The 13,544-nt window shown below is 41.3% G+C and overlaps 1 protein-coding gene across 1 annotated transcript in view; it reads left to right on the top strand.

The window, feature by feature from the left end:
• The window catches only part of MGAT4D (MGAT4 family member D), a 625,903-nt gene that overhangs the window by 534,288 nt on the left and 78,071 nt on the right, over positions 1 to 13,544 (top strand). Inside the window, exon 11 of the mRNA XM_069242567.1 lies at positions 8,282 to 8,475. Within this exon, the coding sequence (XP_069098668.1) occupies positions 8,282 to 8,475 (194 nt within the window). The remainder of the gene's footprint in view (positions 1 to 8,281; positions 8,476 to 13,544) is intronic.

The following is a 13,544-nucleotide window of genomic DNA, read 5'->3' as shown; positions in this document are numbered from 1 at the left end:
TCAGGCCATAAGGACATAATCAGGCTTCACTGTGTAGACTATTGTGTCCAGGTCAGTATCAGCAGTGCCTCAATATATAAAACACTGTCACCATGCCAGTGTGATCTTTGCCTCTCCCATGTGAAGCACCAGGGTGCGGTCCTTGACGTTCCGAGTCAGTGGTCATCCAGGTGCCACTATTTACCATAATCAGGCCTAGACTGTCATTGACCCAGAGTGTAAAGCACCATAGCCAGCATAACAGCCAATCTGGCCTAGCACTGGTGTTGTGACAGATGGATTGTGAATGACACAACTACTAGGTCAAACAAAAATGTAGAGCAGAAACAGAGCATGGGCTCATTACTTATACTGGAATTATTGATGACTCCAGATCTCACCACTATTTTTATCATTGGCTTTAAGAGGGATATGTTAGTTCAATACTGCACTGTATCAGATGATGTTAACAATCTTTCATTGCACATTTAATTGATCATTAATGCTCCTGGGACCCTTTGTAAAAAACTGTATTCTTCCAAAATATAAAAGAGCGAAGAAACAACCTAGTAATCACAAAGTCATAAAATAGTGAATTCTGAATAGATCTGAAATGCGGGTTTAACAGAAGGCAGCGTATGCCACAAAAAATAAGCAATGCATCTAATTAGCCTTTATTCCTCGTCAAAATGGGAGAGCCTCTTCTCGAGAGTTTGCAGAGAACCTCTGCCTCATTAACATCTTGGTAGCATTCCTCGACTTTATAAAGCATGCACTGCCTTCTTCAGCAGTGTTTTGGAAGGATATATGCTTATTTTCAAATTCCGTGCATTTTTATTTCGCTTTTTTGCCCACATTGCGTGCCGATGTTTTTTTTTTCTAGTCAGTGTTGCTTTTCTTTTTACATTAGTATGCTTTCATGCGTATATTCTGTCCTTCAGTGGCGGAAAGAAACTAGAGGAGCCCCCCCCTGTAAAGTACCTTGAGGGGACCACCTTTCCCCTGGACCCAGTCAGGGGCCTGCCGCCCATGCACAGTGTACTGTTCTGAGAGGACCCCTAGGAGCTCGCCCCCCACACTGCGGGGGGCCTTTGTTACGCCACTGCTGTCCCCTGCTCAAATTGGCTTCACAGCCTCGGTCTCTAAAAACCACCTCTTGTGACGCTAGTTTCTTATTCGCAATGCATACACTAGCTGTAGATTCAAAGCTTCTTTACTGAATGTATTGAATGGTGATGGCATTTCTCACACACACACACACAAACAGGGAATAACTGATGCATGGCCTGCAAGAACCACAAGTTGCTTGATTTTCCCCAAAATCGAACGTGAGTTCTTAGTATTGGTCTAACAACCTCTTTGTAATTTTGGACGGAGTAGGTTTAGCATCGCGAATATAGAGAGATGGAAAGGTTATTGAAAATTCTGCTGTATTAGGAGCAGGTATTGTTTGCTCTTCAATCATTGTCACTAAATACTTAGGGCTCTAAAGCAAAGGTTTGGTTTTTCGTTATGATACCTCTACCCTACTCCACCCTAGAGGTTCGGTTCACAATTTCACTAATTGCAAGAGACATCAGTTAGCCGCAGGAGAGAAAAAACAAAACGGCCTGCCTACTGGAATGTCTCACACGGTCTCATTCCGCATCTACCGACACTACCTGTTTTTACCCTTACAGTGCTTGCTGCATACATTTTGTTGAGTTTTGGACCCCCATGGCTACTGCCAGGACTCAGCAATTTCTGAGACTGACAGCTGAGAATGGACAAAATCCTACCAGAGCTGTTCTGTAACAAACCTACCGATAAGTGGAAGGAAGAATGTAAAGAACTGTGAGCAGATGATCAAAAGTTAAAGAACTGGTCGTGATGTAAGTATAGGCTGTGGGAAAATAATGAGAGTGCTGAGAACAACCTTTAGAGCACCCACTTGTTACTCATGAATTCTCAGCTTATCTTCATATCTTTCTAACAAACACAACAAGCATTTGCAATCCAATGGGTCTCGCATTTGCTCGACTTAGAGCTATTAGCGTTGTACACTCCTAACTGGACTTTTCTTACCACGTAAACTGAAAATGGAAAGTAAAGCAGTTTCACTAAGTGAGCCAATGGCCACCATGTTTGTGAAGGAGACACACAAAAGGAAACAGGAGTTTGCTCGCAGTCAGACATATCTGCAAAAGTGCAATTACCCATGTAACAAGGTCGATGTCATGCAAAGCACTTGACTACTGCCCAGCGAGATCGCGCTGCGTAGGAAATAAAAAGAAAAAGTTGTCCAGAAGTCATAGGGAAAACACAGAGCCTCGTATGTTTTCAGTAGTTTACTGGTGCTCTTAGGGAGGGCTAAACACTAGAAAAGGCATGACCTATCTGTGCCTTTCACTAATGAAATTAAGCAAATTTTAAAAGGCAAGCCCACAAACCAACAAAACTGATCAGTGTGACATGGGCATGGTTAAAATCCCATTGAGAGACTACGACAGTGGCCAGAGCGCTAGCGCACTCGACCCTTAAAATAGAGAAACCACATCTTATGTATTCAAAAAGTTAAAATAATACTCTTGGACTGCAGTGGCTGGACTGAAAACCGGAAAAAGAACACTAACATGTCAGGATGAACCTCAAAAGTCACAAAATTAACCTAAGCTCAAAACCTTGGTAGCTGTGGAGCACAGCAGACAGGCTGCTTAACATAGGGCAGTGTGTAAAGTATTTATGTAGTACCAAAACAGTGATGAAATCAAAACACCCAATAGTAAAAATCCCAAACCAAATTACAAAAAAATGGAGTACAATGTAAATAAGCAAAATGGTATAAAATGAAGAAAAAAAATCCAAAAGGGGAATCTGAAACAAGATTTTTTTAAAGTTTGAAATAAAAATAGTGTAAAAAAAAGCACTAAGCAATAATGATAGTATATGGATTCGCTAGACTGGGACCTTCCTTCGGTTTGAGGCACACTGCAGTGGAACGCTAGGTAGATACACTAAGTGGGGTTGTCTCTTTTTCCTTCTGTCTTTTTTCTGAAACTCAAAATCCTCCAGAGTTCTATGCATCAAAATTGGAGACTTTTGCCATGAGGCCCCTTTAACAGCTTCAGAGGACTTGGAAGTCCAAAAATGTTTTAAGTTTCAGTTTTTCAGGGTTTCTCGAACTGCTCCTCTGCATCACATCGAAGGCTGCAAGTACCTCAGGGACAGCCTTAGGGGCCAGGACTCACTCCAGCAGAGGCCACCAGCAAGGGCCAGTCTACGTCCAGTTGGCACAGGTCAACTAGTCGCTTCAGGAGAAAAGGGACTCCTTGTACAATTATGTATCCCTGTAGACCCACAAGTGCTTAGCCAACTAACCCTGGAGCGCATTTGTTTGTCCTGGATGCAAGAAGGAGCTGGTCCATGTCCTTCGTGGCTCGTCTTAACTCACCAACTGCAGGCCCATTCCTCTTTTGACCTTCCATAGGTCCAGAAGGCTGCCACTTTTATGGTTGGCAGTACCTAGTGGGTGGGGTCACTCCTAGCTCCTCCCTAACCAGTGGGGTTAAAGGTCCAAGGGGCAACCTTACCCACTTTTATATGAGTTCCTGTTTGCCCTAATCAAACAATCACGCATCTTGCTGCTGAAGTTTAAGATGGAGAAACCCCTCCTTCCTTGTTCAGAGCCTCTGCATCCCCATGACCAGGGAAATTAGCAGTTGCCTCCCCAGTGTCCATTCCGGACTGGTTCTGAGAATAGCTTCCTTCTCTCTAATTTTGGAGCCAGCCAGGCTAGTGTGGGCCTGGGAAACAAACATTTTCCCATCTACATGTCCCCCCTTACATTAATTTATAAATGGGCAGGCTTCACCTTTGTCCCCTTCAAGTTAATCAGATCCTGGTCCTACCCCAACTGTCCTTCCTGGGCTGAAAGGGATCACATGACCTACACTCAGCCCATTTTGTCACCAGGCGTAAGTCACTGTTCTGCTATGGGAGGAAGGTCATACACTGGCTCGGCATCTGCTGGCAGGCTAATGCAAATTAACTTTCGGGAGCTTTATCTAGGGAAAAAGTAACTTTAGAAAAGTTACTTTTTCCTAATTATTTATTAAAAATCGTTCTTCACTATTGATTAGGAATTTTAATAAATATGAACAGTAGAATTTGAGTGACAAAGCAGTTTCCTGTCAAAGGTTCCCAATTAAAGTTTATATTCTGTACTTTGAAAGTTTCAATAATCCATGTACAGCCCTCTGCCAGTGATAATAAAAGTTGGTGGCTTGTCAGTGTATGAACATCCCAGCTCTAGTTTTCCACATGTTCAACTTTCAAATATCAGTCAGTACATAAAACAAGAGCTGCCCATAAACCAGCAGAACCTGGGCATAAATATTGTGGTAGAAACAATGGTCCAAATGGATCTCATTTAAACTCACATTTCTAATGAGTCAAACAAGATTTTGGAAAATACTAAATGTTGAAAATACACGACAACCTACAGACCAAGTGAAGATTTAATGTAGACCATAAATCAGAAATAATTAACAAACAAAAATGACGTGACAGCATACCTACAACACATATACATAAAGAATGGACAAACATGTTGATCATATTGCCCTAGAACAGTGGTCTTCAAACTTTTTAAAGCCGCGCCCCCCCAGTTGAAAAATAAAAATCTTTGGGACCCCCTCAGACTTTTTCACAATTATTTTAGGAAGATGGCAATGTTTAAATATGTCTAAACCTATTTAAACATTACAGTTAAGTACTGTTACCTTTTTTAAAACTGCAATAACATGATTATGCTTAAAACAAAGGCATGTTATCTGTATATTATTTCTTTTGGGCAGAGTTTGGCGCCCCCCCCCCTGGGATCACTTGAGGGCCCCCTAGGGGGGCCCGCCCCCCAGTTTGAAGACCTCTGCCCTAGAATAAGGCACCATGTAAACATGAAAATTCCCATATTTTAGAAAAAACTTTCAAATTATTTTTTCCTGAGCACACATGAATTGTGTGAATGTATCACAATACAACAACTCTTTATACTGAACCAACATTAAATTGTGTGCAAGAAGTTTTGACGTATCAAACCCAGTTGATGTATGGGGTACTCATCAGGACAACACAATTTAGGGGACACTTATTGAAAAACTGATAAAGACAGGGTCTCATTATTTAGCATAAGTGGATCAGGAAAACACTATTGGCTGTACTGAGTGATAGACCATTACCTGAGGATAGAGAAGTCACAGGATAGATGAAGTCTCAGGTTACCCATATGTGATGCAGTTGGTCACAAACACAAAATGCAGACAATGCATTGAGCGCTGAAACAGTTTTCAGTGACATTTCCCTTCATGCCAACTCTGAAGATCAAAAAAGGAGATGGAGGAATGCTTACAATTTGTCTGACTAATGGCAATCCCTCAGAGAAGTAGCCCAACCCATTTTGCTCACCATGCTACCTCAGTTTGGTCCCAGCCACATGCAAATCAGTTGACTCTATTCTAATCGGAACAGTCCAGCCTGAACTACCAGACCAATTTCTCCCTAAAAATGGAACACTAGCAACAAAAATACCGGTTTTGCCCTGGTTAGGGCCCATCACTTGGGTATAGCTAAATTGCAGTGACTCTGTGAGAAAGGGACCACCGTCGGGGCATACCATTGCCATTTAGGGCCTTACATAAGTCACCTTCACCATGATTAAAGGGGGAGCAGAGGCACCTTACTCGTGTTTAGGTAACGTGCACAGAGTTAAAAAATCTGAAAAAAAATCCCAAAAAGACGAAAAATCTGAGGTGACCATGCAGAAAAGGCGGATTTGCTTAACTAACTATTTGGCCTTCAGAGCAATGCATAAAATGTAATTCCCTTAGGCCCCCTGAGCCAGTGCATCACCAGCTTCAGACAGTTCTTTTTGCTAGGTTGTGCAGTCAAGGTCCTTTTATACAGAAAATCAGAATGAGAGAATATGATGAGAACTAGAGAACTCTTAGGGAATGAGAGTACGTTTAGGAAAGTGGGTGAAATAAAGAGTAATTGGAGCAAATGATAGAATGGGTGGTTGTGAAGGAATCTAGAAACCATAAATGAAAAAAGATGAAAAAATATGAATGCAGAGGATGTTAATGAGAAAGCCGGGGCATCCCAGAGGACTGCTCAAATGGGAGAGAGCTGGAAATTGGCACATTTGAGAGGGCACTAGAAAAGTGAAAAAATCTAGAACAAAATGAACTCGACTCTTGGCTTTGGTGAATAACAAAATCAGCCTTGGAAAGTATTGTAATACCTATTCCCTATTCCAACGAGCAAGTGAACCTGACACTCCTTAATAAAGCTTGATGGTAGGAACAATCAATATTAAATAGGGAAATTTAAGATATGTTGGGTAAGATGGTCAATTGATAATCAACCGAAATTTCAGAGGGTACAAAAGGCAATTGAGAGTAAACAAGAATAAGAGGGAAATTGAAAATTGCAAGGATAAGAGGGAAAAGTGACAGCAAAACTGTGAAAATTAAAATAAATGGGTAAAAAAATATATGAATTGTGAGGCAAAGAGAGAAGCCCGTGGGGAAGCACGTGGGGTATGCGATAGTTGGTTGTAGAAGATGCTGAGTTTGATTTACAAACCTTTTCACTTGCTTAAATTCTGCTATACTGTGCGAAAACGGCAACTTTCCTGGGTAATTACACCCCTCCATTCACAGAAACAGGATAGGTGGAATATTATTCTCATAAATTACATTTAAGTATACCGAGAATCCACCAGTGTGGTATATTTGTATTTTAAGGACAGGGGAAATAATATAAATTCTCAATGAAGGTCAGCCATGCAAATTGCTTATACCAACTATAAATTCATAGGTTAGAGAGTATCCGTATAAAAGCCCTTGAAGATTTACAGCTTTAAACTGCAGTAGTGAGTGTTTTTTCATTGGAACCGAATGGAACCTAAAACGAAGACTGCAATAGATTTTGCATAAGAGAAAGAGAGAGCTGGAAATGTTTAAACCACACTGGAAAGAAATAAAATGATTGTGACTGGATTGGGTAGGACCTAGGAGTTCTGATTTGATATGTTTTGCCCCCATCAATGGACAGGAAAAATATGCATGAATAAGTACAAACAGGAATGGAAAGGGAAGTGATGGCTAAAGCACAGCGAAGTGTGCCCTGACGGATGAAGCATGGTATTTTTCATAAGAGGACATGTTTATAAAAAAATAACATCCAGTAGCAAAAACTGTTTAATCGAGTAAGTATATTTATTTTGGTCAAGTGAATGTAAAAAGAGAAGTGCGTAGTTAACAGTACTGTCCAGTAGACGTGTTGAGCAGAAGATTGTCCACTATTTGCATTTGTATCTGAAACTGTCAGGTGTGTGCTGGGCAGAAGTTTAACTTTAGTGTGTTTCAGACAATAAGGCCTTCGTTTGTCTTGGCCTAGTAAACCTAATGGTGTCAATAACATCAGCTACGGACCAGTTTGGAGTAGTAAGATTGAGTTTTTGACTTGAGACTTTGCTGGAAGCAGCCAAGGCAACAGGTTGATAACACTAGGCAAAAGTCTGCAGGAATTAGTGATGAAACACCTATTACTCTGTGCTACACCCCCATATCCAGTAATCGGAAGCATCTTTACTTGCCCTAGAGTTTCCAGTTTTCCATTATCAATGTTTTGGATTTAACATTTCCCGCAGCGTCCACTGTTAGGAAAAAATATATATATTTCTGACATAATGTGACCTTAAGTAAACTTCCCATCCTCTTCTCTTTCCCAGTATTAATTATTAGACTTTTATATTCTGTATTCTCCATATTTCTAACATTGCTCCATTTTGACTTCCTAAGAAATAATCTGAATGTAGGTAAAATTTGTTAAAATATTTCTGAAAAATTATCAGATCGGGTTCGATGAAAAGTATTCAAAGGAGATTTTGGCAGGATCTTTTATTGGGGAGTCGAGGACTCTGTACATTCCTGGTCCCGAAGAGTAAAGGGGCGCAGACTTTTGTATTGAGTGAAAACCCCTGGCATAAAATAGAAATTTAAGGGTACTGCTGAGATTTTTCAGGATGGCGACTACTGGAGTTAAAATGCATATGGCTGCAGAAAGCAAATGTCCAATGATCGAGATAAAGTATCCGTGAGTAGGATGTAGGCCGAGGAAAACGTATCCACCTCTCTGTACTGCTTTGGTACAGGTGCCACATTATGTGAACAATAATTGTATGTACATGTGTTTTCCTCTGTGTAGTGTTGTATAATGGATTGATTCTATACAGACACATCTAATATTTCCTTCTACACAGGATAAAGACTTTGGTAAACAGGTGTTGCACAAAGCACACCCAAACCCCCCAGCAAAAGTATCCACCAGCATGAAGGAGTATCAGCAGTATACTCTGGAAAAAGTCTACCGAGGGGAGGACTGCTTCTGGGCTTTTGCTCCTGTCGCCGGGGATTACATCCTCATCAGCCTCTCAGAGCCAATAAATATGGAAAAGTAAGTCCAAATATACACAAGTACACTGCTGATTACCCTCTTTTTCTAAGATCAAATAACTATTTCTGATTGTCTTCTTGAAGAAATGTGTTTACTGATTACATTGAATCAGTTTTAATCATATTTTGAAACAGCAAAATTAAACCTTATCTATTAGTACAGTGAGCGACTCTATGTTTAATTGATAAAACAGTGCGTTTCCAAATACCAAAGAACAATTACATAATTAATGTAGGAAACATTAACATTGAAACGTGCATTTTTAAAGTTTCCTTTTAATTATAAGTTAAATAGGTTATTATGCATCGAGAGTTTCAAGTGTTGACTTGGAAATAACTCTGCCACCTGTATCATATACGAGGTCCCACTGATGTCCTTTGTATTTTCATATGTGATGCAGTGAGAGTATAAACATGAGAAGTACATCTGGGGTAAGTTAACATTGCACAGTACAACATAGCGGACACATTTTTGTCTTTTTTATGTTTTCGGGCTGTAAGAGTAACATCTTCAGGGATAGATTTTTTTTTTAAATTTTAGTTAGTTTTCTTTGGAAGTTACTGGTCACAATGTCCAACCTCTATCCAACACCTATCATCTGTTCTTTTTAATTTATTGATTTTTAATACAAAATACCATTACAATTCATTAACGTGTCCCATCCCTTCACAGTCCGTGGCTCTAGGTACCAAGCCATGGTATGTCATTTGGCCATATAATGGGACAGTATTCCACTATCAATACACTTCGTCACTGCCTTTGACCATGTTCAAGTGCGCACTGAGTGCAGAGGTTGGCCCTCGGTCATGCTCTGTGGCGTTTCCCCACGCTTAGAAGCTACTATTTTGATGTAAAAGTTTTGGAAATATGAATTGTGAAGCCCACAATCTGGTTTCTTAAGTTGCAGTAATGGACAATCAAAAACTTTTGAAATCGGTTTGAACTGAAACATATAACCTAGAGATCGCTCAGACTCACCCAGAGAAATGACTAATATACTAGAGACAAGGGCCCTCATTACTAGAGGCCAGGTAAATTTCATATGTGAGGTAGCTTCTTTTATCGCAATTATGAGTTTGCTGCATTTTTATTACACCCAGTAAATAATAATTGACAAAAACACCAAAATCTGGATCTTATTCTGTATTTTAGGGGACAAACTCTGAACAGGCGCTATTTATCGCATCAGATAAAATAACATACCTCATAGTATAAACACACTAAGACACAGTTAATCGTAATGGTGACCAGAGAAGAAACAATTATTTGAAGTAAAAAAGTTGAAGAAAGAGTGAGTGTGGTTTGTGTGTGTAAAATCTGAACCTAACTATAATGTCCCTGTAACCTTTGTTTATTTCTGAGTACTTCTAAGGTTGTTAAAATTTAATTTGATAACTATAATGTTCCTGGCTGTGTGTGAGTTGCTGTTTGGGTGTGTGAGTGCTTTGTAGGTCTTTGGGGGATGTGTGAGTGGCTGTATGTGTGTGTGTGAGAGTTGTGTTAGTGTGTGAGTAGGTGAGTGAGTGTCTGTGTGGGTCTGTGAGTGTTTGTGTGTGTAAGTAGTTGTGTAAGTGAATGTATGAGTGCTGTGTGGATCTATGAGTGGATATGTGTGGGTTTGTGGGTGTGTGAGTGGCTGTACGTTTGTCTGAGTGGGTGTGTGAGTGGTTGTATGGGCGTGTGAGTAGGTGGGTGGCCCTAAGAGTGGGTGCTTTTTGAAATTGGAGTCTGGATCCACTGGTCCACCCAAATCTGGTAGAATCCGGGTGGATCAGTGGATCCTCCCACCTAAAAAAAAAATATATATATATTTTTTTACCCATGATGGATTCCCTCTAAGACCCCTCCATCAGTCCCATGGAGTCAGGGTACCTGTATCCTGACCACTTCTATCACCTTTAAATCTTATTTTCCACTATGGGAGCAGAGTCCATGAACAAAATGTCAGCCCCAACTTTCCTCTCAGGTTGCGGCCAGCCAATCTTGGTATTGCTGTTGGGGCAGAGATCCGCGAATCCACCCAGTTCCCTGGAGGATCTGCAGTCAATCCCCATCTCTAAATACACCTAAATATTTTAACTTTAACAACTCCAGAACTACAGAACAGATTTACACCAAATTACAGAAAGCACTCTTTCTAGACCAAGATCTAGCTTTCTAACAAATTTGGTGTAATTCCAGTCACTGGTTTGGGCTGTAGTCATGTCTAAAATTCCTATTGGAAATTGCATTGAAAAAAAGTATTTTGTACCCACAACTTTTTCTTGACCCCTGCTTGATGGAGCACCTCAAAACGTTCCGGACAACAGCTGTAGTGAATGGCAAACTAGTTTTAAAAATGTCATGAAGATTAATGAAACATTGCCAAAGTTATTAGCAAAAGGAAAAGCGCGTTTCCTATAGAAACTAGGTCCTAACTATAACCACTTACTTGTAACTGCCAATATATATGTGTTTGTACACATAAATATATATATTTATTTTATCCAGTGGCTATCACCACTGAGCAGTTATAGTTAGATCAGCGTTTTTTGTGTTAATAATAAGTTTTGCACCATGTAATGAGACTCTGCCGATCTTTCCAACAAAGTGCTCTTTTTTGCTTAGTTGTGCATGGAAAGTTTCACAATGATCCATCAAGTGGCGCTGAGAAAAAATGGGGGTCCCAAAACATAAAATCCCCATGCATTTTCCTCAGACCTCTTTAAGAAGTGCTACCACAAAAATTGCTGAACAGAAATACTCCAAATTTGGCAGGAAGCTTGATTTTGGTCCGCAGAGTGTTCTTTTTTCATTTAAATCTGTTCAGTAGTTTTTGAGAAATTAAGGTGCAAAAGTATTTCTGTATCTGGTTGGTTGGGTCTGCAAGAGGCTTGTGAGAGTCTTGTGGGAGCACTAGTTTAAAAATAGAGCATTATGATTGGCCGAGGGAGTTTTTTACTCCCTTGGACCACTTGCTCCTGCAGGAGCACATGTATTGATTGGCTGCCAGCAACATGAGAAAAATATTGCTGGCAGTAATTACAGGACTCGAGGATTTAGTACTCAGCCCGCAACTTAAAAAAAAAAAAATAATAATGTAAGAGGGCAGGATAGGGATACCCTGACCTTGTAGGCCCAATGGGAGGGTTGGGGGAGACCCAGAGGAACCCATGTGGGACAAAAAAAATTGGAGTCCCACAGGATTGCAACATTAAAAAAACTATTTTTTTTTGTTAATGTGGAGGGGGGGTGAAAGTATTTTTGGCTCTGGGGACCCCATCCCCTGGGGCTGTGTAGATTATTTAAGAGTAGGGAGAGTGCAACTTTCCTTTCCTAGCCGTTTTCGGCCTGGGGACTTCATCCTACGGGGCCCAATCTATCGTATGTGGGAAGTGAGGCACATGACCCCTCTCCCCAAGCCATTTTCAGACCCTGGGACTCCAACCCCCAGAGCTCAGTATCTTCATTAAGGGGAACGGAGAGGCACAAGCCGATCCCTATTCAGCCTTGGGGATCTCAACCCTCGGGCCAATGTGCGTAAAAAGAGGAGAGGGGCCATGTGGCCCCCCACAGTGTACCTTGAAAGTCCCCTGGGATCCCATCCCCTGAGGCCATACATAAACTTAGAGGGAGGAGGTTCCTGCGTCCCCTCTCCCTGAGCCTTAATGGCTCTGGGATCCCCATCCCCTGGGGCTGTTTAGATTATTTAAGGGTAGGAGGTGCGCAGCTTCTTTTCCCAAGCCTTTTTTGGCTCGTGGACACAATCCCCCAGGGGCCCAATCTATTTTATGAGGGGCGTGGGGCACACCGTCCTCCTCCCTGAGCTGTTTTTGACACCGGGGATGCCGGGGACCCCATCTCCTGGAGATCAGTATCTTTTTTAAGGGGAGCAGAACATACGGCCTCCCTCACAGTTCCGTATTCAGCCTTGGAGAACCCATCTCCTGGGGCCCAATGTGTTTAAAAAGGGGAGAAAGGCCATGCGGGCCCCTCCGTGAGCCTTAAAAGGCCCCAGGACCCCATCCCCCGGGGCAGTACATAACTTTAGAGCAGGGGTCTTCAAAATGGGGGGCCTCAAGTGATCTCGGGGGGCACCAGGCTCTGGCCAAACAAGGCATTATGCAAATAACACTGATTTTTAAGCAGAAAAACATTTATTGCATTTTTAAAAAGGTAACAAACGTTAATTGCAATGTTTGAATAAGTCTGGACATATTTAAACATTGCCAACTTAATAGAATAATTGTGAAAAGTTCTGAGGTGGGGGGGCGTTGATTTGTTTGGTTTTTTTCCCCACAAAGGGGGGGGCATTTAAAAGGTTTGAAAAACACTGCTTTAGAGGGAGGAGAGGATCATGCGTCCCCCTGAGCCTTTAATGGCCCCATGGACACCATCCCCAGGGGCCCGCCTACCTGTGTCGCAGAGAGCCCACTACAGAGACACAGTTGTTTCCCTGCCCCACTGGCACAGGCAACACATTTTGTGTTTGCTCTTGTCTTGCTGGAGCATTTCCAAATCTCACACCAAACGGGAGCAAACACAAAGGCTGCTCCATTCTGGCAGGAGATTTAAAACTACTCATGCCAGCTAGGAGCAGACTTGTACTCTGTTTCCCTGCCCACACTGATGCAGACCGGAAAAGAATACAAGATATAGCTCCTGCCTGGAGTCTCAATTTTCCATGCTGATGGACAGCTCAACTTACCAAAAGGGAACCAAGCACGATTCCCGCTGAGTTTGATGGTGCTGTGGATGCAGCGGAATATGATGACAGCTCTACCAAACAAAGAAGCACTTATTTCACATAATTAAGAGAAAGTACCCTTGTTTGGTGGAGATTCAGAGATTCAGCTCTCTGTCTCAAAACTCATTGTCTTCTCTTCATTTTATCACTGATTGCTGTAGGAAGATACTCGGGGAACAATTATGTTGCCAAAATTACACATACGCAAGGTTACTGGATACATTACCTCATTATCTTTTACGCAGCTGTTGTCTAGAATATACATTAAACAAAACCAAATGCTATAGTTATGTGTGATAAAAAGATCTATTTTGTTTAAAAAAAAAAAAAAAAAAAAATAGAA

Source organism: Pleurodeles waltl, chromosome 1_2 (assembly GCF_031143425.1).
Source record: "Pleurodeles waltl isolate 20211129_DDA chromosome 1_2, aPleWal1.hap1.20221129, whole genome shotgun sequence".
Classification (NCBI taxonomy): domain Eukaryota; kingdom Metazoa; phylum Chordata; class Amphibia; order Caudata; family Salamandridae; genus Pleurodeles; species Pleurodeles waltl.
The sequence above is the reverse complement of the archived record's forward strand: the minus strand, read 5'-3'. Positions and strand labels throughout refer to the sequence as shown.